General features: G+C 41.4%; 2 protein-coding genes across 2 annotated transcripts in view; both read left to right on the top strand.

Annotated features, from left to right (window-relative positions):
• Positions 1-19,941, top strand: part of LOC134397795 (dermatan-sulfate epimerase-like) — a 38,546-nt gene extending 18,605 nt beyond the window's left edge. The window contains exons 2-4 of the mRNA XM_063124758.1: positions 4,896-5,364; positions 17,229-17,482; positions 19,603-19,941. Of these exons, the coding sequence (XP_062980828.1) occupies positions 4,949-5,364; positions 17,229-17,482; positions 19,603-19,850 (918 nt within the window). The 5' untranslated portion in view covers positions 4,896-4,948 and the 3' untranslated portion in view covers positions 19,851-19,941. The remainder of the gene's footprint in view (positions 1-4,895; positions 5,365-17,228; positions 17,483-19,602) is intronic.
• Positions 19,942-20,836: 895 nt separating this feature from the next.
• On the top strand, positions 20,837-25,735 carry LOC134397794 (dermatan-sulfate epimerase-like). Its single transcript, XM_063124757.1, has 2 exons — positions 20,837-21,047; positions 23,638-25,735. The coding sequence occupies exons 1-2, from the start codon at positions 20,929-20,931 to the stop codon at positions 25,400-25,402; spliced, it is 1,884 nt and encodes a 627-aa protein (XP_062980827.1). The 5' UTR covers positions 20,837-20,928; the 3' UTR covers positions 25,403-25,735.
• Positions 25,736-26,685: the final 950 nt, after the last annotated feature.

Below are 26,685 nucleotides of genomic sequence, written 5' to 3'. Positions count from 1 at the left end.
CCCGGACTTGAACTGAGCACCCTGGTCCATCCAGAAGCTCAATTCAAGCCTGGGCCTGGGGACGATGGAGCAGGTAAGCACCCCCCTCCTGCCTGGGCCATTACCTAGACCCACTGCCACTGCTGTACAAACTGCAGCAACGGCTCCAGGCAAGCCCCCACCCCAGCCCATCCCACTTACCTGCTCCGTTGTCGCTGGGCCCCGGCTTGAATCGAGTGCCCTGGTCCACACGGAAGCAAGTCCGCACCTGCAGCCTTGCTTCTGGGTGGACTCAGGGGCTCGATTCAAGCACGGGTCAGGCCATGACGGAGAAGGCAAGTGGTGGGGTGCGGGGGGGGGCTTGCCTGGAGCTGCCACTGCAACAGTTTGTGCAGTGGCAGCTCCAGGTAAGGGGCCAGGCAGAAGGGGGTTGGCTGGAGCTGCCGCACTTTGTGCAGCGGTGGCAGCAGGTCCAGGTAAGGGGCCAGTGTGTGTGGGGGGGTGTTCTTACCTGCTCCATAGTCGCCTGGCCCAGGCTTGAATTGAGCCCCTGGGTCCACCCAGAAGCAAGGCTGCAAGTGTGGCCTTGCTTCCAGGTGCACCAGGGTGCTCAGTTCAAGCCCGGGCCCAACGACGACAGAGCAGGTAAGCGGGGTGGGTGGGGGGCTTGCCTGGAGGCGCCCCCCTACGTTCCCCATCCTGCTGTCCCAGCATTCCTGACCATGGGACATACTGACTTGCAATGATAGATCGTTGCAGTCCAACACCTTTGGAGGGCACCAGGTTGGGGAAGGGCTGCTCTAAACAAAAAAAAGAAGTAGGTGGCTCTAAGTTGTCCATCATCAGTTTTCCACAACCCCACAGTCACCTCTGCATATCCTATTCTCCATCCTGTCCTCATGGTTTATCTGCTTTGGCAGAATGAGAATTTCACTGGTACTTTCTGCCTCCTTAGGGAGGATGTGGCGTTAAGGCTGGCGAGCCTTAACTCCCAATTTCCCCGCTTTTTGGTGCTTGGTGGGAAAGTGTACGGCCTTAACGTTGTTTTATAAACCGTAGGTTTTTTGTTCATTGAATTTTATTTTTAAAATGAACAGAAAATATTCAGAACATATCATGGCACCAAGTGTAAGATTGTTCATAATATCTAAAAGAACATCTCTGACAACGTTTAGGCTTATCTCATGAAAGGAAATACTCTTACACATATCCTATCTTCTAACTATGTAATATACAGTTGTTTCCACTAGATCAGGCTTTTAGGATTCTAGTCAACCCTCCATAAGCATGCAACAGGCAGTCCATTTATTTGTGTAAAGTTCTTGTTTAAAATCTTATTCCTGTAGTTAGACATTAATTTATTAGTCTAATTTTTGGCCCTTTAGTCTGGAAAATCAGGTCACTGTGTGTGGCTCATGTTTATTTTAGCTTCTTACATGCTTTTCCCATTTTCTGAAACTTATGAAATAGGTTTTCCTCAGGAAAAGAATGATCGCATGGTAGGTTTTGGATGCCATTTTTTTGCCCTCAGCCTACTTCTGGTTTTAGTAATTGAAAACTACTGTTCATTATTTACATAAATCCATCTATCTTGGACTTGCATTCTCTAACCTTTCCCCTCTTGAGAATTTCAGGAATTCTCTGACTTTCCTCTAAGAAAACCTACCCTGTTTTATCTAAGACCTAGGTTGAGATGCTTGGTAATTTTGAAAGGGAGGTGGGTGGGGAACTAACGTCTATATTTAAGCAGTCTTTTTTCTCTTACTTTCATGTAGAGTTTGCCATTTTTAATCCTTTTAAAACAGGCGTGCAGTTGGGAAAATATACACTTTTATTTAACGTTCAGCTTTTTAAGTGTCAGGCTGTAAATCTCCACATGCAAAATGGAAAGCTTCTTTTAACCTAATAGGAAAAAATTCACATGCCCTAAAGGCCAGTTATTTCAAATACATTTCCAGGATTCTATTCTGCTGTTTTCCCCCTCTTCTTTTAATGAAGACGTGTCACAACCGGAGGCGTTATACACTATTCCAAATGACCCCTGCACAAACCTCCCACATTCCAAATCCTTTACTCTGCAGCTGTGAACATCAGCCAATCCAACATTCACAGTCTTGGCTGTTCTCTCTCTTTCTCTCTTCCTCCCCTCCTCCCTTTTGCAAGCTGCATAGTGTTTCACATTAGGCAATCCTCATTATTTTGAACATTGAGATTTTTTTTAAAAAAAAGTTGAGTATTTAGTTGTGCTTAATTAATTAGACATTTCTGTATATTAGAACTTACCTGGTTACCTGCAAAGGGTGGGATCAGATCTCTCTTAAATCACACTGCCATATGAGAGCACAATGCCACTCAATGCAAAGAGATAACCATGTACTGGCAGGCAAAAGACTACCACCCGTGTAACCATTAACCCACCAAGATTCCACCAGTACAGGGGTACAAAGTAGTGGGGGAAATTATGGCAGAAAAAAAGGTGGAAGTCATTGGCATAATATGCTTAGGAAAGGAAAGGAACCTCTCGTGCAAGCACTGAGTCATTACTGACTCTTGGAGGGACGTCAGCTTTTGCTGACGTTTTCTTGGCAGGCCTTATAGCGGGGTGGTTTGCCGTTGCCTTCCCCGGCCGTTATTACCTTTCCCCCAGCTAACTGGGTACTCATTTTACCGACCTCAGGAGGATGGAAGGCTGAGTTGACCCGAGCCGGCTGCCTGAAACCAGCTTCCGTTGGGATCGAACTCAGGCCGTGGGGAGAGTTTCAGCTGCAGAAACTGCTGCTTTACTGCCCTGCGTCACACGAGGCTTATGCTTACTCAGGAAAAAATTCTACCCTAATAATGTTATAATATTACATCTGCAATGGTACACCTGCAACACCTACCCCAGTAGTGTTATTATGTTACACTTGCAACTAGTGTAACTTAAAACACTCCCATTGGTATTACTATAAAACTCCTCCTTCCTTGTCCCCACAGCCATGATAAAGTTAGTATTCCAACTAACTCTGCAGCCAGTGCTAGCGCTACACAAAAATCTCACATCAGGGAACACAGATCTCATGCATCAGAATGCACAGAAGGAGGCTACAACACTCACTTTGTACATCAGAAGTTCCTTGCCAGTAGTACCAAAGGCAAGTTGTACTTTTATGGAAGTCATATTCATGTCCCACCAGTGTGGTACTCAGACCTTCTATTCCTGTTTCCCTTGCATTTCCCTTTCCCACCAAACTACCAGGCAGCCCACAGTGGTGCCTGCTGTGAGCTTTTATTCTGCCATGTGCCTGCCTTCTCCCACTCCCCTGTCAAATGCTGCTTCCCCTCAAATGGAGACAATACAGAGTGCTGTACAATATTGTATTATTTGTCTGTGTGAAGGTGGAACAAATCTTCCAGGCTTTGTTTGGTTCCCCATGCCTGCATTCTACCCATAGTAGAAAAAACCACCATCCATTGGGGAGGCTCTGTGGTATCTTTCTGGCTTCGTGGTTACACGCTATGTGTTGGTATAATGAATTGATTGATTCCTTTCATGTATGGATAGTGGAGGGAACATTTTCTGTTTTAGCGTTATGATAGGTAGGTGGTGATAGAGTTTACAAAGATGTTGTGGGAGTACCTTTCAGAGTTGCAAGATTTGCTTTTATTTGTACCGCTATTGTTGCTGTCTGCTGCTGGTTGAGCATGGCAGCATTATGCCAGCATTAGCCCTAGTGGAGCAGCTGCCCGGCATACTAATGCCGCATAACTGCCCTGCCTGCATGTGTCCCCGTCGCCTACCTATTAGGATTTCTTTGTTCTCGAGGGCCTTTAAGAACTGCATATATTTGGGCAAAAGCATTTAGTATGTAAGCACAAAGAGTGGTGCATAGGATGCTGTTTAAAGATATCAAGTGCTAAATTAGGCAGTGCAAAGACTTGAGGTTAACTGTCAATGGACCCAGCTTTGCACAAGTTGTTATCCCCCATAGGAAGCATTTTTTTTCAGCTGGAACACATTGCTCCTGCCTTATCTGAGTGAAGGCCCTCCTGCTGGTATCCACATGGCCCCTTGAGGGACAAGTTTACCCACTTCATTCCTCTGAGGCGGGGGTGGGTGGGTGGGTGTCCGCCCCATAGCAGGGGAGGAGATGGTAGCTCTATTATTTCGAAAGCAGGCTAAAACTTGTTTGTTCCAGCAGGCCTTTGGAGAGTAATTTGGTCCTCCATCTATGTTAATGACTTATAATTTTCTTGTGTATTTTAAACGTGTGTGTGTTTTCACAATTCTTTTCCTAGGTTTTACAATGTATGTTTTAAACTTTGTAAGGCCGCCTTGAGGCCCAGTATTGGGCAAAAGGTGGGATAATAATAATAATAATAATAATAATAATAATAATAATAATAATAATAATAATATAATTCTATCCCTTGGCCTTCTAATCTCCAATGGCTTCGAACTGTATCAAATGCAAAGCTATATGCTGCTTGCGAAAGTCTACTACCTAGTGACTGAAGGTTGTTACTCCAGGTTTTAAATACACAGACACATTTAAATTAATTTAAATTAATTAACACATTTTTTAAAAAAAAAATAACCATGAGGTGCACATCCTCAGGGTGCCCTTAGTATGCATACCAAATTTCAAGGGTCTAGGTTTTACAATCGTGATTGCTGTGGTGCTGACCGACACACATCCTCCTTTTTATTGTGAGATATATATAAACTTCTAATTCGAGTGGGAATTTCTAATTTGAGTGGGAACAACTTATAGGTCAGTTGTCTATATTTTAGCATTTGAGTCTTCAAACAAGTTAGACAAGAGTTAGGATTTCAATTCCCTACACATCCCATCAGTTTTTCATGTCAATCGTTCCAGCCATTGTTCCTCTGATTTGAGATTAATAACCTTTCCCCTCTTGTTTTTGCTACCTAGGCTCCTTCAAAGATGGTTCGGCTGCCATTGAGACCTGGAGCTCTAATGCCACAATGAGGACTTACACACGGGGGGCTCCTAGTGTGTTTTTCATACATATGGTTTGCTTCGCACTAGTCTACAGCACTGACGACAATCCAAGTACCGTGGTTCCTTTCATCAATGCCAGCTACGATAGTTACCCAATGCTCTACTTTTCCAGAGAAGAGATGCAGGATTTGCAATTGAAGGCAGCCACTACACACCAACACATTGCAGCTCGGTTGATTGAAGCTGTACAGATCATGCTATCAAATCCTTTGGAGTACCTTCCTCCCTGGGACCCCAAGGACTTCAGTGCTCGGTGGAATGAAATTTACGGCAACAATTTGGGTGCCCTGGCGATGTTCTGCATCCTTTATCCAGAGAACGTGGAAGCCATCAACATGGCCAAAGATTACATGGAAAGAATGGCTGCTCAGCCTAGTTGGTAGATTTTTGTCTTTGTTTTTACTGTACAAATCTGTTCAAATCTAATTTATTTGAAGAGTAAGCAAGTTACTTACTCAAGGTTGAAAGTTCTGACGTCCTTTCCTAGTTTTGTTTTCAGGGGCAGGCATTTTTCAAAGATGATACCCAAAACACCAACGACAGATGGCTGCTATAGCTTTTTCCAAACTACACTTGCTTAAGCTAGATACTTCTTTTTCAGAGAAAAAGCAGCTTTAGGCACCCAGTTTGGAACATATGCCCAATCCACATCAGGGTCACATATCTGTTTTCTGCTGAAAATTGCCCCTACTTGACAGCTATTTTCCTTCAGAGTACTCTTTACTGCAAACAGCACTTTTGAGGTAATTAGCAGCCAGGAAGGGCTGTTATCTCTCACTTGCATATGCTTTGGTATATTGTCCTCAATTATGTCCCTACAAAAATCAGATTTACACTTAAATGAGTCATAGCAAGTCCTTGCTCATGTTCTGGATTATTCCATGGAAACTCACACTTCAGTTGGACAATTATAAATGTTTTGCATTCTCAGTTGCTAATACTTTTGTTTCTGAGCCATATGAGGCTACTTTGTAACTTTTAAAGGATTTTGTATTCTAATAATTATTTTAATAATCATTTAAAATAATTTCAGCATACATAGTAACCCAATTAATCTCATTTTAAAATCTTTAACTCAGATCTGTTGGGATATAATGATTTATTTATTTTTGCTGCATCATGAGTGGTTCAGCATAACAAAACTATTCCATGACCATAACTTATTGCAAGTAATCGCACGTCAGGTGAGGAATGGGGAAACCCATATTACTGATTTAGTAGTTAATGTTACGTAACTTATGGCTTAGTTCAGACAACACATTTCTCTACACAGTGGGAAAACTCCACTCAATGGTTGAGTTTGTAGGGGGTACTCACCACACCACATGTTCTAACTCCACCGTTGTGTGACTGTGGGCTACCATGGAGTTGAGTAAAAGACAATGCGATGTTTGATTGACAGTTCCTTCGCCCTCTCTCCTCCCCTGTTCCTCCCAATGGTATCGCATCAGCCATTGCTGCAAAAAAAACAATCCCGGCAACTCCTAGAGTGGCGCTTGCTCCTTTCACTGCTCTTGCCAGAGAACTCTAGGCAGTGGGAAAAGTCCACTCAATGCAATGGGAAATTCCATGGAACCCTCCACACAACCCACAACAAAACGGTTGTGAAGGAACTCTCCCCTGTACCACATGGATATTCAGCATGGAGTGTTTTCTTTAAAAAAATCACCTCTACCGTGGGGTGGAGTTTTCCTGCTAGACTACACATTTCTCAATGGTGGTGTAGAAACTCCACTGTGGAGTTCTTAAACCACCATTGAAAAATGTGTTGTCTGAACTGAGCCTATGAGTAGCTACTTTCAGAAGGGCTGTTATTTCACAACAACTGGTTGTAGGTACATAAGAAGCTCAGACTTGGTCCATCTAGTCCAGTATTGTCGACACTGACTAGCAGTGATTCTCCAGGATTTCAGGCAGGTATTTCCCCTGCCTTCCCCTCAGGCACAGTTCACCACTGAACTGTTCTTTTGTAAAGTACCCAATTATGCAAGTCTTTCAGCAAGTGTGGAACAGGAAATGTTGAAATTTGGGGTAATAGATGAAATGGGAAGAGAGAAAAATTAGGCCATGATAGTGCTCAGATGTGAACTTTTCTGTGTGCTTTGTAGCTAGAACCCGACTTCTGCTCTTAAGTCTGATTTCCACCTTAAACATGCTTACTGAAGCCAGCTGTAACAAAATAATCTCCGAGCCCTGATTCCAGTCATTGGGCCATTAGAATGCCATTACTGTAAAGAGTGAAAGTAATATTTGTTTTCTTTTACTTTATCTAGGTTGAATCACTTGTATTATAAAGCATCTCATTGATTTGAATAATGTTTTGTTTCTTGCACTTGCAGTGTAGCTTGAAATCCTATCTTCTGCTTGTGTAGCTTGCATTTGAAATTGATTTTTTTAGTTGTTGAGCTTGGTATATACTTTCCCACTAAGTGCCTCTTTGGCTGCCTGTTTTTAAATAGAGTATATTTTACTGGTCTATATTGTCCGTTATAGGCTATTGTAGTGTATCCCCACGTTGGGAACCAGCACATGTTGTATCATTTTCATCATCATCGCAATAATAACAACAGTGCCATCCACAAAGCAGCATTAAATCCAAAGCAGTTTACAAGCTACAGTAAGGAGAAAGACACAATGGAAGAGAGGGAAAGGGAAGTATAACAAGGGATGAACACGAGCAAATGCTTTTACATGTACAAAACCTGCAGTCCTAAACACATTTACTTGGGAATAACACCCATTAAACATAGTGGGACTTACTTCTGGGTAAAGAAGCATAGGATTGCATTGTGAGAGTTTGCTTAGGTTGCGGGTGAAGATTGGAAAAGAAGACAGGTTTTTGTAGAAAATGTGGATTTTGAGCTGAGATTTGAAGGGACAGAGATATAGCAATTTCACAAAAACATAAAAAATGAAATTAAAACTTTTGCTTGATTGGCATCTTTACGTAGGCTAGATGTGAACAGCTTCCCATGTACTGAAGAGATAAGACATGGGATGTAAAGTGTGTCATGCAGTCCCAAGCTATGAAGCTGTATGGAATTGTGAAGCAGTGTGGTTAGGAGGAGCAATGTGGACAAAAGTACAAAGGAACGCTCCCATTCTCACTCACTTTTGATGGGCTTTAGGTAACGTTCCCACAAAACGGTGAGATAGGGTCACAGATTCTGGATATTTCAAGTTCCTACCAGAGGGTTGCAAATAAAGACATTGCCACAACGGGCCTGAACACCTTGTGTTGTACAAATGTAACACCTGCTCAAGTATATCAGCTTTATGAGATCCTGGTGTAGCTCTAGTGGTTCAAACGGCGAAGTGTCCTCCCTAGGAAAGTGTCCCTCTCGCTTGCTTGGGTCTGAGAGAAAATGTTTCCTTTTTATGAATGTGTTCGCATAACCCCACTGATTTTAAACTTCTAAGAAAGCAAGGGCTGTTTTTGTTTTGTTTTTGAAGGTTCTATTTATCACAGTGGGATTCATTGCAGTAGATGGAATGTTTCACATCTGGCTTTCTCATGAAGTTTTATTGGCAGCTTGATTGGTTCAGCAATATGTTCGGGTTCTCTTGATTTCCACTGTGATGATATTGGCGCTAAAGATGTTATCTCAAGTAACAAGCAACACCCTGTAATTTTAAGATTCAGGTCTGCAATAAAGCAAAATATGACAGAATTATATTTTAAATTCTGTGTTGCGTCAGTGAATTTTGTATGATGCTTGTGGTGGCATACACAGATATTCCAGCTAAAGGAAAGATATTCTACACATAAAACCTAAAACGTGAGCATTTTAACAATGCAGTAGACACCTTGAAATTGTTCAGGTTTTGGTTTTTTTTATTTATATTATGTCCTTCTCCTTCTTAGAAAAAGTGAAAAAGAACATAAATAATATTTTGTCTTCTTGTTTTGTCTATTTTTTGAGCAATGCCTGCTCTTTGAAAATCCCATAATTGTTCCTGAAGTTGACATTCAAGGTATGATGGAATTGCAGTGAAGAATTAAGTTACTACAGATATGGATCCTTGCTCTTTCCTAGTTTCGTTTTAAGTGCCTGAAGACTATTTTCTTCTTCTTCAGGTGCATTTAAAGGACAGTTACTTAATTTATATCTGCCTGCCTTACCATTTTTACAAATCTATTTTATTGTATTTTAATATCATTTTATTGACCTCTGTAAAGACAACTTCTAACAACTGCATTTTATTATATAAAACTGGATGGTGGGAATAGGACACTGTAGGAACAGTAAGAGTCATTGCTGAAAGTTGCTGTCAAGGTTGCTGGTTTTGCTACTTTCAAGTATTTAAAAATTGGTCAACAGTTAAAACTCCTAATTACCTAGCAACTGTGGTAACTCTAAAGCAGCTTTTCCCAGCATGTTGGCTAGGGAGTATAAGAGCTGTGGTCTAATACATCTGGAGAGCACCAGGTTAGGAAAGGCCACTGTACAAAGCAGCACTTGACTTAAACTGTAACCCACCTCTGCTCAACCATAGTGAATGGTTGACCACTTTTAGCTACATGTCATCATCTCTGGCTCAGTGTTATAGATACAATCAACCTGCCCCTTTTTCTCTTGAGTGACTTCTTAAAGTCAGTGAAATTGTACCAGAATATGTGAGTTGAGTGGATTGTTACCAGAAAGTAGATGAACCTTTTATCACTTGTGTAGTAGCAATTATTTACCTTTGTTTTCAGAGCTTGATTATATTCTCAGATAATCCCCACCACTACCACAACCATTAAGTACTCTAGAAAACATCTAATCTCCTTCCTATGAAAAGATTAAAGGAAAGCTTAACATTAAGTGATACATGATGCAACAACAATAATTTCAAGAGCTTCCTTTCTTCGTCTATCAAGGAAGTTGTTATACTTAATTGAAGGGAAGGATTGTGATACCTGAGTGTCACTACTACATTGACAAGGTATGATATCACTTTGAAAAGTAACAACCAGAAGGTGAGCTTTATCAAGAGCAGAATGACTGAAAAGACAAAACTCTAGATGCACAAAGAAATTGTTCCTATTTATGACTTTAATGTTTTGTTCATAAAGAGGTAGAAGAAAGTAGAGATAATAGAGGCTTCTGTTTCCAAACTGATGGTGAAGTTGTGTTTAGGCAGAAGAGGTGCTACTAGACAGAATCAAATGTGTTGCAAGCACAATGTTTCCTTAGGGAAAATTATTCAATAGTTTTCAAACAATCAGATCTAATGCAAACTCCCCCTAGCTGTGCTTGGAGAGCAGTTTCTTTATAACCAGCAAAATGCAAATGTCATTTCATCCTTGTTCTTGTTTGTTTCCTACAACTGTGAAATATTTGCATCAGTTCTATCTATGTTGGAGGACACTTATTTCTCCTCCACCCCTAATTGTTGAGTAAATTCCCCTGTGGAAGAATCTCTGTGTTTGAAACACATTGGAAGACTTAGAAATGAGCATGCTAGTATATCTTTCTTGTACCCTTGGTTTTACATTTGCTGTTTGTGCTATTCTTTGAAAAGATGGACGGACACACACACACACACGGTTCTTTTTGCTTGCAATTTCATCATCCCAAGACACAATTATAAAATGAGCTCTTAGCAATCTCTTGTTCATCACTTTGGGGTTGTAGTGAATCTAAGAGCAGTTGAGTGGTTGGGGTGATAACAGTTGTAGGCAAAATCTGGAGGGCCACCAGTTGCCCACCCATGAGATACATCCTTTGGTCTTGTTCATACAATCCAAGAAAGCCTCTGCAGTTGCATTCTGGCTGACTCTATGGACGTTGTTGTATGAAGAATATGCTGTATTACACAGAGTATCAATGTACATATCCTAAATGTCCTGGTGGCAATCCCCACAATTGCAGTGGTTGGAAAATGTGCCACTAAGTCTAACCCTCAACCCACAAGACTGCCTGGTCACTCAGTGACCTCATCAGTTAACTTCTGCAGGCACCAACTTCCCAAGTTTACTTATTCCATTCACTCTGTTTTTATGCCTTTAGCTATTCCTTTTGCATTTCTTTCCTACAGTTTTGCCAGAAGTAAATTCTGAAGTAAAACATGATTTTAAATCTTCTAAATCAGGGGTGGGCAACTTGTAGCCTTCCAGATGTTGTTGGATGCAACTCGCATCAGCTCTAGCTAGTTGTTTTCCCACAGCCAGTGGGGTATAACCAGTGGTGAAGCATGATGGGAGTTGCAGTCCAACAACATGGTATATGCTACTTCTAATATCACAGGCAGTATGCCTACAGTATGTACACCAGTTGCTGGGAAACATGGGCAGGAGAGTGATGTTGCACTCATGTCCTGCTTGTGGATTTCCCGTGGGCAGGTGGTTGACCACTGTGTGAACAGAATGCTGGATTAGATGGACCCAGCAGGCCTCTTCTGTTCTTATTTCAATATCTGGAGGTCCATAAGTCGGCCACCCCAACTTATGGACCTCTAAGAAGTATACTTTGTAGCTTCACCATACTTTCTAGCTTTGTAGCTTCTTTAGAGCTTGTAATATACCAAAATATACCAAAACATCTCGTGACATCTTGAAGAAAAAGGCTTCTGTGAACTAGAGTCTGCTTCATCAGATGCATCTTCAGGCATCTGATGACACACACTGTAGTCCACAAAAGCTTATGCTCAAACATATTTATTAGTCTTTAAAGTGCTACAAGACTAATTGTTTTTGCTACAACAGTCTAATGTGACTGACCCTCTGTAAATTGTTTTACGTACCAGTTGCTGCATACATTCCATGACCCTCAGGACAGTGAGATAAATGCAGTTATACTATATATTTAGAATATAAAACACATATTTTTGCATGAATACATTGCAGATTCTATTTTGTAGATAAATCTCTACAAATGCCTGAAATATTTATTATGTATACATTTATTTCAATTATGTATATGGCTTTCTTCAGGCTGCCGGCAGCTAGTGTTACTTTGTTACATTTCAGGCAAAAGTGGGTAGTCGGTCCAACTAGTGTTTAAGAAACTGAGCACCTGGTTGACAGATTTTTGAAGTCCCATCTTACCAAAACGATTCACCAGACTTTAAGGTTTTCTTCTTGTTGCTTTTTAAGGGTGTCCGGATGGACTGCTGCAAGACTGGTGGTTAGTTTCTCTGGTAGAAGTCATCGGGCTATATGCTATGAAGATAATTTTAGTTTTCAATAAATTTTAAATTGTGCTTAGTCTTTGTACATTTGAATCAACTTGTGCTTGATACTTTGTCTTGGGATTAAAGACAACCATTTGTTCATCTTCTGCATAAAATTATTTAGATGAAACCTGCATAGATAAAGTACATTTCAGTGTTATCTACTTCTGTCTTTGAGCTGCTCTATAACTTCAGCAGAATATAGATAGTGGATTGTGTGCTTTGGTTCTTCCCTGTGCCAAAAATTCTTTAGTTCACAGTGAAACCTATGTGGTGACCTGTTGTTCCACTTCCCTGTTAATCTTCTCAGGGAGAAGACTGGCGTTATCGTTCTCATATATGGTATATGTGTGATTTCTTTATGTAGTGGAATCTGTGTAGGAAAATAATGTATGGATGAAGCAGCCCAGCTGGGAGCTTGGCAGTTGTAATAAATATCCAACAAAGCCTTGAGATTGTTTTTATTTTGTTGACAGCATTTTAAATGCCATAAAGAATCAATAATGCCCAAGTAATTAATTGCATCCCATGTAGTTCCAATGTGTGTTTGTGGGGAGTTATGCTTGAAGTCAAAAGCAGAACCTGATTTCAGAGCTGTTATACGATGCAAGGCAATGTCAGCTTTTATCCATATGTCATCAAAGGAAATGCTTCAATGAAAATGAATGCCGAGGAGGCCAAAACACAAAGTGCAGTGGGAACCGAGCAAAGTTTGCCAATATATAATAGACTAACCAGAGTTTCCAAGATTTGTGACTCATTTCACTGACCTGTGTTTAGTGTCTTAAGGTGCATGGCTGGCTGGGGAATGCTGAGAGTAGTGGGACTTTTTCTGTCCAAGCATACACAGGCTTGCACCCTTGGTTTACTTGAAAAAGCTAGAGGAAGTGGCAAGTTTTTCTGGAAGAAAAGTATGCAAACCTGACTTTAGAACCAAATCGTTTGGAAACCACAAGTAATGTTTTTGATTACTCTTTTGTGGGGGCTTGATATGGAAACAAAAAAACAGACTGTGGAATGGGCTATATATTATAGGCTGAGGGGTAAAGGCACACAGAAAACAAATAATCTTAGCAGCTGATACTAAAGTAGCAACCAAGGTCTTGTTTATGAAAGAAGGGTGTTAAAGGAAAGAGAGACAGAGCTAGACACAGGCAGTCCAACTCTGTTTTGTTTTACAGAATGTGAGGTGGTTTCATGTGAGTTATCCACCAGCATCATTGGCTGTCTCACAGATTATGAGGTAAAAATGTATACATTCTGATCTTTAACACGTAGCAAATTCTATTTTGTGGTTTGTGCCCTCTTCCTGCCTACCTCTTTTCTTAATTCTGCTCGTCTCTCTGTCCTAATGGTGAATACTAGCTCTGGTCGCTGCACCTAAAAAAGAATATTGTGAAGTTAGAGAAATGCAGAAAATGATCAACTAAAATGATCAAGGGGCTGGAGAAACTTAGGTAACTTTACAGCATCTGGGCTGTTCAGCTTAGAAAAGAAAAGAGTAAAGGGAGACATGAAAGAGGTGCACAAAATTATGTTTGGTGTGGAGAGAGTGTACTTATTGTACTAGAAAGCAGGGTTATTCCATAAAGCTGATTGGTGAGAGAGTCAGGATAGATAAAAGGAAGCACTTCTCAGAGTGCATAGTTAAACTATGGAATTCCCTACCACAAGATGTAGTGATGGCCACAGATGTGGGTGGTTTTAAAGAGGATCAGACAAATTCCTGGAAGAGAAGGCTATCAATGGCTACCAGTCCTGATAGCTATAGCATCAGAGGTGGTGTGCCAGTATCAGAAGCAGGCTACTAGTCCTGATGGCTATAGTATCAGGCATATGCATCATGCCGCCAGTATTAGAGGCAGCATGTCTATGTATACCAGTTGCTGGGGAACATGAGTGGGAGGGTGCTGTTGCACTGATGTCCTGCTTGTGGGTTTTCCTCTGACAGCCAGTTGGCCACTGTGTGAGCAAAATGCTGGGCTAGATGGACCCTTGGTCTGATCCAGCATGTCTGTTTTTATGCAAAGATGCAAGATTCAAAGGGTGGCAGTCAAATACCTGTGCAAATTGAGATGATTTAGGGCTTTTCAGAGCATAAGCATGTAGGCCTACAAATTGTTCAAACTGCTTTTATATTTTTCACCAATCAACTCAAAAGGTTGCAAGCTCTTCCACACTACTGCTTACTTGTTTGTGCATTCCTGGTCTTGTAGCGACAGCACTGGAAAAGAAGTAAGCATGTCTCTTTACTCATGTCACTAGTCAAATACTCTAATTAGAATTTTCAAGCTTCTTTGCTTTTCCTTAAAGGAAATATCTAGTTTAAGTCTATTGCATGTCCAAAGGTGGGGTTTTTTTTTCCACTTTGCAAAGAGACTGATTGATTGAACAAAGAGTGAAATTCTCCCTAGTAGCTCACATGTGTTCAGCAATCCCTCATCTATACTTTGTGCCTGTGTGGGGTTACAATTTTGGCAAAATGAAAGTACAGAAAATAAGCAATTAATGCTTCACTAAATGCTGAGCTTATTGCGGATAACTTTGTATGGTTTAAAATATTTGCTTCTTGATAAACATGGAATGTTTCTGGGCAGTCGTTCATGAAAAATGTGGAGTAGTTCCACATTTAACCAGAAGTAGCTGACATGGGCTGATTTCTGTGATACTGCCTTTTATATACTTAACTAGCTGATATGCCCGGCGTTGCTCAGGTCCGTGAATATGCCTTATGGCATAATTAATATGGAGGTGATGGGTAAAAGGTTTAATCAAAGCTAGAACGTACTAAATTCATTTGAGTTTGTTCATCTAGGGAGGATGTTTTGGCAAAATAACAACAAAAACACCCTTTTTTGCATGTAGATGTAATGCTTTGGTATGGCTGTGCTTAGCATTGTTTCTTCGAGCATGACATCAGTGATCCAGTAGTACATCCTGGAGGCAAATAAATGACTCCACAGTCTGAATGTATGTATAGTTCCTTTTCATCATAGCATCGTGGTTTACAGTAGTACATTTTAAAGAACTAGAGTCTTAAAAGGTTTTATGTAGATATAAAATATTTGTGTTTTATGATGTGCGAGCATACTGGACAGCTAATATGAATATTAATAAAATGACAAAACTTACTGTTCTTCCTACCTTTTACTTTTGTAAAGGATTTATGGATTGTATCCAGATTTGTCCCTTTTGCTGACAGAAGGCTCTTTGAAGAGATGTTGATTTCTCCTTCTCCTCTGCCACTCCCTGCCCTTTCTCTCCAAATCTTCTCCAGAAGGTTGGAGGACCTTTTGGAACAGCATGGGAGGTAGTGCTGGGGGCTGAGGAATAAAGGGTGATTTTGTGAAAATTACCTTTCCCTTCCCTTTGCTTTCACAGGACCCTCCACAAGCTTTTTGTTAGTGGAGGGGCAAAACTGGATACAACTCCTAGTTTTAAAATAGTCTGCTTATCATAAAAGGGAAGCTACAATCATTTATGGGTAGTTTTTGCTCTAAATCCATGGTCCACTTACCCACCCATATAAGGATTTTGCAAGATTCTTTGCATCTTGTTTACATATTTCACTTACACTGGTATAGAGCCTGTTCAGAAGACACCATAAACCATGGCTTTAAACCACGGTGAATAAGGCTTTTTGAACACAGCCCAGCTTTCTGGCTTAACCACCTTGGTTAAAGCCTTGGTTTAAGGTGTCTTCTGAATAGGGCCATATTGTTATTGGCCATATATGATGTAAGTGTGTCTCTCTCATACCTATGGATAGCATTTTCCTTTTTTCTGATTGTCTTCCATGCATGCTTTTTCTGTGCACTAAGCATGTTCTAGTCAAAATGAATAGCATTTCTGTCAGTGTCTAGAGGGTTAACCAAGCAACTTATGTCTTACCCGATGAAATTAATGAAACTTAAAGGTGCTATAGCTGGATCATGTATGCTTTTGTAGATACAAAATGTTAAAGTGGACAGTCTATGTCTCCATATACTATTAGTACTAAGTGTCAATCACTTTAGAACACATGGAAATCCAATCCAGCATGACTTTAAAAATCCATAAACAGTTACTACACTTTTAACCATATTATTTCTCTGATTCCAATCCCTAAAGGCCTAACTTAGTAGTTTATATATTCAACAGAAGGTTGTATTCTACACAGAGATTTTAGGCTCAGCTTGCTGTGCTTTAGCCTGGGTAGAGGTTTATGGAGGTCATAATGCTCAACTCAGAGAAATTTGCAAAACAGCAGAATAAAGATTCCATGTTAAAATAATATTTTAAAAAAGAAACACTGTTCTGATAAAACTGATTTTTAATAATAATAATAATAATAATAATAATAATAATAATAATGTGACCAGTCACTCAAGGAAGGCTTCCTAAAATGACAATCTTTTCAGTAGGTGCAGAGGGGGTGGCACACTGAAGGCTCTTCTCCTGGTGGACTACAGTTGGACTCTAGGTCCATGTGGAACCACCTGGAGCATGCCTTCTGATTACCTCAATGACCAGGCAGATTGGTAAGGGAGAAAGCGCTCTCTCGGGTATCCTGGTCCCAAGTTGTTTAGGGCTGTGTACATTAGTACAAGAACCTTAAACCTGGCCCAGGAGTGAAAAGGCAGTCAGTGCACTTCCTTCAGAAAAGGAGATGCATGCTGAAAAGGGACAGCTCCTGACAACAGCTGAGCTGCTGCATTCTGCACTAGCTCCAGCTTCCAGAGCAACTTTAAGGGCAGTCTCACACAGAGCACACTGCAGTAATCCAGTCCTGAGATTTTGAATGCCTGTGCTAACATGGCCAAGCTATCCCTGTCCAGGAGAGGGTGTAGCTGGCGAACCACCCGAAACTGATAAAAAGTACTCTGAGATGTCGTGACCACTTGGGCCTCCAGCAACAGTGCTGAATCTAGGAGTACCCCAGACTACAAACCTCATCTTTCAAAGGGAGTGTAACCCCATCCGAAACAGGCAGTGAGCCTATCTCCTGGACTCGGAAATCACTCATCCATAGGGCTTCCATCTTGCCAAGCTTCAGCTTCAGTTTGTTGGTCCCCATCCACATGACACTTCTCTTCTCTTTGACAGGTTAGTAAAGGATGCACCATGGGACGAAGTCCCTCTTGCTCACTCTCTGGTTGGATTTGCCACTGCTTATGATTTTTTGTACAACTATCTTAGCAAGTCTCAGCAGGAAAAGTTTCTCGAAGTAATTGCCAACGCCTCAGGATATATGTATGAAGCATCGTATAGGCGTGGATGGGGTTTCCAATACCTTCACAACCATCAGCCTACCAACTGTGTGGCCTTGTTGGCAGGAAGCCTGGTTCTAATGAATCAAGGTATGTGCTAAACAATTGGAGAGACTCTTTTAAAGCATATTTAAATCAGTTGTAAATAAAGTTTCAGAAGCTGATACAGTTGCTTGATACATGTTTGTAGGCAACATCTAATGCAGCTTTCCCCAACCTAGTGACCTCCAGAAGTTCTTGACTCCAACTCCCATCATCCCAAGCCAGAATGCACAGTGGTCAGGAATCCTGAGAATTGTAATCCAAAATATCTGGAGAGCCACAGGCTGGGAAAAGCTGATCTAATGCAAACAAGTGGAAGGGTATATTAGGGCAGGCACAAACTAGAATGCGGCTGCCTTCCACTTATATTCATTTAGTTTAGAATGTCACTGCACTATTTAGATTGCGAGTATATTAAACTGAGAAATGTAATTGAATAAGTTAGCTGCTAGAGGAATATTAGCCTTTAATTCTCAAAACTTTCAAACAATTTCTTTACACTAGAGAAGATGCATTCTAAATACTTGTAAAACACTTAGGGTAAGAGCAGAATTTTTAGCTTAAATACATAAGTACAGCTCTGCTGAATCAGACCATAGTTCAGCCTTCCCAGCCTGGTGGCCTTTAGATGTCTACAACTCCCATCATCCCCCAATCAGTTTGCTGGCTGGAGGATGATGGAAGTTGTAGCCCAACAGATCTGGGGGTGGCCATGTTGAGGAAGGCTGCCATAGGTCTACCTAGTCCAGCATCCTCCTTCTGATATTGTCCAGCCAGGTGCTTCTAGGTAGCCTACAAACAGAATCAAGGCACAATCCCTCTCTTGTTGTCTGTCCCCCAGTGAAACATGCTGCCTCTAAGACAGAGGCTCCTTGTTGGTCGCCATGGCTAATAGACGTTGTGTGACCTGTCCTCCAAGAATTTGTGTTATCTCCTCTTAAAGCTCTCTAAGCAAGTGACCATCACCATATCTTGTGAATTCGTAAGATAATTGTGTGCTATGTGATATAGGGCCTGTTCAGTCAGCGCACTAAGCTAGAGTTAGGCTGCTAGCCCTTTTACAGCCAATGGTTAGTGAGCAAGTTTAAACTGTGGCTATATAGCCACCATGGTTAGGAATGTTTCACATGAACTCTCTAAGCCATAATGTTTAACACAAAATGCTTAACCACCGTGGCTTAGCATGTCATCTGAACAGGGTCAGATTATTTTTTCTTTTCTGGCCTGAATCTTCTACGAAATAATTTGTTAATGCCAAATGCTTGTACACTTGTATTATGAGCAAGGAAGGAAAGGAGGGCATTTCTCTGTCCATTTTCTCCATGTCACACATAACTTTATTTATTTATTTATTTATTTATTGCATTTCTATACCGCCCAATAGCTGGAGCTATAAACTTCTGTCTTATTTTCTGTTAGCCTCTGTTTTCTGAAGTAAGAAAGCCCCTGGCTTGTTAACCACCCAGACAATCCCCCTGCACTGGGTTTGCTCATAATGACAAGCTTGAATATTCAAAATGGTGGTGTCCGTGAAAAGCTCCATGAGGAAATTCACCCATGATGGCTTTTCATTACGTGCAAAACCGCCCAGTATTTCAAATCTAGCCACACCAAAGATTTATAGAAACACCTTATAATACTGTCTCTTTTTATTTTCATATAGTTCCTAGTATGGAATTTACCATTTTTTTCACTACTGAGTTGATCTTCTCATTGCACTGCCCACCATAAACCAAAGATCTGTTTTTATTTACTCACTCTCAGCTTCTGGTCATTGGCCAGGTAGAATCACCTGGCAAGGAGCCTGGGCATTACATGTTACAGAAGCCCTTGCAGCCAACTTACATGCTCTTCAACATGGCTGCACGTAGGTACTCCTGCTCAGAGCATGTTACTTGCACACACATGTAGGAGGATGGGTCATGCCCTTGCATTTAGTTTCATGTTTGAGTTTGTTTGTTTTCCTTGATGAAAGCGGAAATGTTAACCAATATAAGGATAATGAATTCTTTGTCATCTGTCAGTTTGGATTTTACATAGCTTACTTGCAATCTCAGCCACAAATGGATATGTGAATTTACATCCATATTTTAAAAGGTCATATTTTATGGATCATATAGCTTTTAGGTATTATATTGTCAATATAATCCCAATCTTTCTTCTTCCAGGTTATCTTCAGGAAGCATACCTGTGGACTAAGCAAGTCCTAACAATCATGGAGAAGTCTATAGTTCTGCTGCAAGAAGTTACAGATGGATCCTTGTATGAAGGCGTAGCTTATGGCACCTACACCACCAGATCTCTTTTCCAGTACATGTTCCTTGTCCAAAGGCACTTTGACATTAACCACTTTAAACACCCTTGGCTTAAACAACATTTTGCTTTTATGTATAGGACAGTTCTGCCAGGCAAGTAGCTCAATTCAGTCTGTTTCAGAATCATTTTACTAATAAATCTATTGACAAGGGCAGAAGTTGTGAGGTTGTACTTATAGCAGGCTGTACCAATCGCAGGGTGGTTAATAAGCCAAGGTGGCTTGTTAACCACCTTGCACAGCCCATGCAAGGGGAGATTACATGCTGGGGGGATTAGCATAATCATTCTTGGAAGCACAGCTTGCCATGCAAACCCAACCAGGGTGGCTCTACAACAGCTCATGGGTTCAGAGTGGCTTGTTGCTCTCAGCAACAAGCCAGCCAGCCTGCCCAGGTGCATGAAAAGACAACCTGCACTGCTGGGGGTAATTAAGCTCATCTCCTGGCATGCGTGACATGGAAAATAAACTACCGTGGCTTATTTCCCCAGCCTCAGTTGGGCAAGCTGGGACACCCACACTGACACAGACCTGTGGAGTTACAATTTAAATTGCCTTTGACCCTTCTTTTATGTAGAAGAAAGGAAACACATTTGATATATGAACGAGCATTCTAGCCAATATAAGCTTTACACTTGCATTACAAAGCAATTAAAGCAAGAGCCTCTTTTAAGATTCATGTATTAAAATGCACTTAAGTTGATGGCTCAAGAAGAATGCTTTGAGTCCAAAGTAGTATTACTTTGTGCTGAAGAGGCAGTTATCGTACAGTATTGATTTTCCTACTACAGTTATTAGCTGGGCTGTAATTTGTTAAACCAGACAACTATTCTTAATACATATCCTACAAATGTTCTAATATGTGTAAATTTAACCAAGACAATAGTCTGATACTTGACTAAGCTGAGAGTTTAGAAACAAAATCTTGTTTTAACCTCTTTATTAGAGCCCTACCACATAGCTAGATAGTACCTTATTATACTCCCTCTTACTCTAGTGGCCAGTTCCATCACTGTACTTAGATACACAATGTTAGTTTGTTTGTTTATTTATTATTTACTTATATGCTTGTTTTCAACCTTTTGTCCTAGGATTCCAAAGGACAGTTGCTATTGCAGATTCCAACTACAACTGGTTTTATGGACCAGAGAGCCAATTGGTGTTCCTAGATAAATTCGTTATGCGCAATGGCAGCGGAAATTGGTTGGCAGATCAAATCAGAAGGAACCGGGTGCTTGAAGGCCCAGGGACTCCATCCAAAGGACAGCGTTGGTGCACTCTTCACACTGAATTTCTCTGGTATGAGACAAAGCCTTAATCAGTGACCTATACGGGGCGGTTTTGTACTCTGTTTATGAACTAGGAACCATCTGGCTCTGGCATGGAATTAACTTCTTGATGTGGTTTAAAGATAAAATTTCTAACACCTTCACTGATTTATCTATTACATTTCTATACAGCCCAATAGCTGAAGCTTTCTGGTCAGTTCACAACAATTAAAACCACAAAATGCATAATGAAATACAATATAATATGTAAAAGCTTAAACTGCAGTATAAAAATACAAACCAAAACGTAGAGATTTTAAATACAATTGCAGATTTAAAACAACAGAGCTAACTTTCAGATTTCTCCCTGATGTAAAAGAAACAAAATTTGAAATTGTGAAGGCAGTATCCACTGAAGGTGAAGGAAAGGCTCAGTATTACAGAGTGGCATTGCGGGGCCACAATGCAGGAGCTGCAGGAGGGACAGATATGTATTGTCTTCTGCAGGACTCAGAAGTTCCTGCCATGTTACTGCTTCAGTCCATGCACAGTGCAGTCCTATGCTAATCTACTCAGTAGTCAGTCCTATTGAATGTAAAGGGCATTACTCCAAGGAAAGTGTGCAGAGGATTAAAGTGTGTTAATAATTTGCAAGTAATAATTATCAAATAACGTATTTGTAAGTGAAATTTCTACCAGGCATCCATAGTTAAGACTGACAGGGCAACATTTTCTTGGTGGAAAGGCGAGGTATAGAATCATAGAATAGTAGAGTTGGAAGGGGCCTAGAAGGCCATCGAGTCCAACCCCCTAATCAATGCAGGAATAAATCAAATAAATAATAAAGGAGATAAGGGAAATATACATTTTCTCTTTAAAATGAAAAAATATGTGTATTTTTAAAATGCAATACTATTAGAAGCTCTGCATTAGAGATTTCCATCTGCTAGTAGTAACTAAATGGTATTGGGGTATCCTAGGGTGCCCAGATGCAGAAGAGGGAATTTCAGCAGATGTAGCATATCATGCAAGCTACGCCTTCTGAGATTCTCTCTTCTACACAGCTATTAAAAGCGCAGGATCTTTGTCCTCTTGCATCTGGCCACCTAGAATCATAGAATAGCAGAGTTGGAAGGGGCCTACAAGGCCATCGAGTCCAACCCCCTGCTCAATGCAGGAATCCACCCTAAAGCATCCCTGACAGATGGTTGTCCAGCTGCCTCTTGAAGGCCTCTAGTGTGGGAGAGCCCACAACCTCCCTAGGTAACTGATTCCATTGTCGTACTGCTCTAACAGTCAGGAAGTTTTTCCTGATGTCCAGCTGGAATCGGGCTTCCTTTAACTTGAGCCCGTTATTCCGTGTCCTGCACTCTGGGAGGATCGAGAAGAGATCCTGGCCCTCCTCTGTGTGTCAACCTTTTAAGTATTTGAAGAGTGCTATCATGTCTCCCCTCAGTCTTCTCTTCTCCAGGCTGAACATGCCCAGTTGTTTGATACCTAAAACCCAAAAAAGAATAACTTCCTTCCATTTAAAACGTAAGAAGAGCCAAGGGTCCATCTAGTCCAGCACTCTGTTCACACAGTGGCTACCAGCTGTCAACTAGGAACTCAAAAGCAGGACACAAGTGCAACAGCACCTTCCCACCCATGTTCTCCAGAAACTGGTGCACACAGGCTTACTGCTTTGGATACTGGAGATAGCACGTAGCCATCATGACTAGTAGCCATTAACAGCCTTCTCCACCAGGAACTTATTCAACCCCCCTTTAATGGAAATTTAGAAATATAGAATGTTAGGGAAAGGCTAGCCTGAACTCTTCTCAATGCAATGCTAGTTTTCTGTCCATAGGGACCTTTTTACATTGAGGGAGAATTTAAGTTCTGTAGTCTATGAAAAGGTTTATAACTTGATAATGCTGTATAAGTGGGTCCTGCATTGTATCCAGTGGGCTCACTCTCTGGAAAAGATGCATACAATTGAAACCTAACAGGGTAATCCTATATATGTCTACTCAAAAGTAAGGACCATTGAGTCCAATAAGGCTCTCAGGAAAGTGAGTAAAGAATTGTTAACTTTTGTGGGAAGGTTTGCAGCCTAACCCACTGCAGAATGTCAGGCTCAAATGCAGCCCTAGGGGTTTCCCAGGTCACAGCCCCTTTCCCTGGCCTCAACCACTTTACACGGATCATTTGGTGGTTTCCAAGCTTTTGTATACCCCCCTCCCGCCCTGCTCCCCATTGTAAAGGGTAGAAATTCCTCTCCTAAGACTTAGTTACGGGCAGTAAGAGTTTCAAGCTAAAATATACTGGTATTTTGGCTCCACCCCTTTGGTCTCGCCCATCACTGGAACATGGCCCCTGAGCGCTTCTCTGGAATTGAATTTGGCCCTCAGGGTGAAAGCGGTTCTGCACCCCTTGCTGCAGTGCAGGTTACTGTAATCCCTCCCTGTTGCATAAACAAAACGGTTTGCTTCACTAAGGACTATTAAAGAATAGGATATTCTTCCGTATTAATATTTAACTCCTAAGAAGGATTTGACTTCTGAGATCAGAAAACAAACAAAAACAGATCAATAATTGATGTGATTGCTGTAACGTAAAACCATTTTCTTTTTTGTAAGGTATGATCCAAGCCTGGGTTTTGTACCTCCACCAGACTACGAGATTCCAAAGCTGCATTATTTTGAGGACTGGGGAGTTGTAACCTATGGGAGTGCACTGCCTGCCGAAATCAACAGGCCTTTTCTCTCCTTCAAATCAGGAAAGCTGGGAGGACGTGCAATATATGATATCGTTCACCGGAACAAGTACAAAGACTGGATCAAAGGCTGGAGGAACTTCAATGCCGGTCACGAACACCCAGATCAGAACTCCTTTACTTTTGCCCCCAACGGTGTACCTTTCATAACAGAAGCTCTGTATGGACCAAAATATACATTTTTAAACAATGTGCTGATGTTTTCTCCAGCCGTATCGAAGAGCTGCTTCTACCCGTGGGAAGGGCAAGTTACTGAAGATTGCTCCTCAAAATGGTTGAAATATAAACATGACTTGGCTGCAGATTGCCAGGGGAGAGTGGTTGCTGCTATGGAAAGAAGCGGGATCATCTTTATCAGGGGTGAAGGAGTGGGTGCCTACAACCCCAAACTTAAGTTGAGAAGCCTGCAGAGAAACCTATTCCTTATCCATCCCCAGCTTCTCTTGCTAGTGGACCAAATATACCTTGACAAGGATAGTCCATTGGAGGCAGCTACCAGCTTCTTCCACAATGTGGATGTGCCTTTTGAAGAAACTGTTATTGATGATGTCCATGGGGCCTTCATTAGGCAACGGGATGGGATGTACAAGATGTACTGGATGGATGATACTGGCTACAGCGAAAAAGCTGTGCTTGCCTCAAGAATGTATCCCAGAGGTTACCCTTACAATGGGACAAACTATGTGAACGTCACTACTCACCTGCGTAGCCCAATCACCAGAGCTGTGTACCTCTTCATTGGACCTTCCATAGAAGTCCAGAGCTTCAGCGTCCATGGGAATTCCCAGAAGTTGGATGTTTTCATAACCACCGGCGAGCACGCCTATGCTGTCTATTTGTGGACTGGTGAGGATAAAAGCCGCTCTGTCTTTGCACAAGTTATTGCAGACCGCCAAAAGGTCCTTTTTGACCGGGCCTCTGCCATTAGGAGCACCCCAGTATCAGAAATCAGAGAGTACAGTGGGATAGTAGAACAGAAGCTTCAGCATTTCAAGCCTGTCTTCCAGCAGCTAGAGAAGCAGATACTTTCCCGCGTGCGTAATACAGACAGCTTCAGAAAGACAGCTGAGCGCCTGCTGCGATTTTCAGATAAAAGGCAGACAGAGGAGGCCATTGACAGGATATTTGCAATCTCACAGCAGCAGCAGCAGCAGCAGCAAGGTAGGGCAAAGAGGAACCGAAAGGTGGCGAAAGGCTATAAGTTTGTTGATGCTGGCCCTGACATTTTTGCACAGATTGAAGTCAATGAAAAAAAAGTTCGGCAAAAGGCACAGACTTTGGCCCAAAAGGAATTGCCTGTGGATGAAGATGAGGAAATGAAAGATCTCCTGGATTTTGCAGATATTACCTACGGAAAACACAAAAACAGTGTGTCCATCAAAGGCCGATCTGGTCTGGCACAAATGTTGGCAACTGCTCGAAGCAGTGCTCCTTCCATGTCAGCATCTTACACCCGACTCTTCCTCATTCTGAACATAGTTATTTTCTTCGTCATGCTGGCAATGCAACTCACTTGGCTCCAGAAAGCCAAGAGCCTGCATGCCCAAAGATGCCTTTATGCGATCTTGCTAATTGACAGCTGTGTATTATTATGGCTGTATTCTTCTTGTTCCCAGTCACAATGCTAACAAAAAACACCATGACAGCTACATGACCATTCTATGGTTATATGCAACTATGCAAAGCATTAACCCTGATAGGGCCAGAGTATGTTTTGTTTCTCTTCTGACACATTCCAGGAAACAGCTGTGGAATGATTGAATTCTTGCAGTCAGAGACGGTAAAATTAATGGGCATTGGGTCATTGGAAACATTTCTAAAAGTACCACCTAGATACGGGTCAAGTTGGATTTGTGTTATGAATGAATGTAAAGTTCTGAACTCAAATGTGTGGCATTGCATTTTCTTCTTTAAAAGCAAAATTCTCTTTTATTCATTTGTTTCATAATTAGTTTTTTTTTTTTTAAAAAAAAAGTACAACTGGAATGGGAATGTTTTAACAGCATTTTAACTGACTGTTGATACACACAATGGCATTTTTTACCAATGGATTTCATCCTTTTGACTAAGACAGACATTACTATATGAAGAGAATGTGACAATGTGAGCTTCAGATTCTTTCATAGAATCATAGAATAGCAGAGTTGGAAGGGGCCTACAAGGCCATCGAGTCCAACCCCCTGATCAATGCAGGAATCCACCTAAAGCATACCTGACAGATGGTTGTTGAGCTGCTTCTTGAATGCCTCTAGTGTGGGAGAGCCCACAACCTCCCTAGGTAGCTGATTCCATTGGCGTTCTGCTCTAACAGGAAGTTTTTCCTGATGTCCAGCCGGAATCTGGCTTCCTTTAACTTGAGCCCATTATTCTGTGTCCTGCACTCTGAGATGATCGAGAAGAGATCCTGGCCCTCCTCTGTGTGACAACCTTTTAAGTATTTGAAGAGTGCTATCATGTCTCCCCTCAAACTTCTCTTCTCCAGGCTAAACATGTCACTGTTTGTCTGTCTTGAAACAACAGTACTGCTATAAATAACACTTTCTGTCAGTGTAGCTATCTATTGTCTCCTCTTAGTCACCACTAAGAGATGCCTTGCCTTGTCTCCACCCTCGGTCATTAGCATGTGGGATCCTTCTCCCTTCCAATGTAACGATGTGAGGTAGAAAGCCAATCTGGGTTGACTGAGCGCTCTTGGAGCATCAAGAGCTGAAGTGTGCATATCCTTAAATGGTGAATCATGACATCATAAACCTCTACAGGTATTCCCCTTGCCTCCTGTCCTTTTCCCATTTATTTGGGGAGGGAACAGCAGTGACTTCATGTTGCTTGGCCAGTGCCATGCACATCCTAGTTGCACTCATAAAGAAATTCTCCAATGGGACAATTAAGGCAAATACATGCATGCCATCCT

The sequence above is a fragment of the Elgaria multicarinata genome, chromosome 4, assembly GCF_023053635.1.
Source record: "Elgaria multicarinata webbii isolate HBS135686 ecotype San Diego chromosome 4, rElgMul1.1.pri, whole genome shotgun sequence".
Taxonomy (NCBI): Eukaryota; Metazoa; Chordata; class Lepidosauria; order Squamata; family Anguidae; genus Elgaria; species Elgaria multicarinata.
This window is presented reverse-complemented; position numbering and strand designations above follow the sequence as displayed.

What these genes read in the sequence shown, in the direction of transcription:
- LOC134397794 (XM_063124757.1), top strand. Translation starts at nt 20,929, where the DNA reads ATGCGCAATGGCAGCGGAAATTGGTTGGCAGATCAAATCAGAAGGAAC. An exon ending in CTTCACACTGAATTTCTCTG is followed by an intron (nt 21,048 to 23,637) that starts GTATGAGACAAA and finishes CTTTTTTGTAAG; the next exon opens with GTATGATCCAAGCCTGGGTT.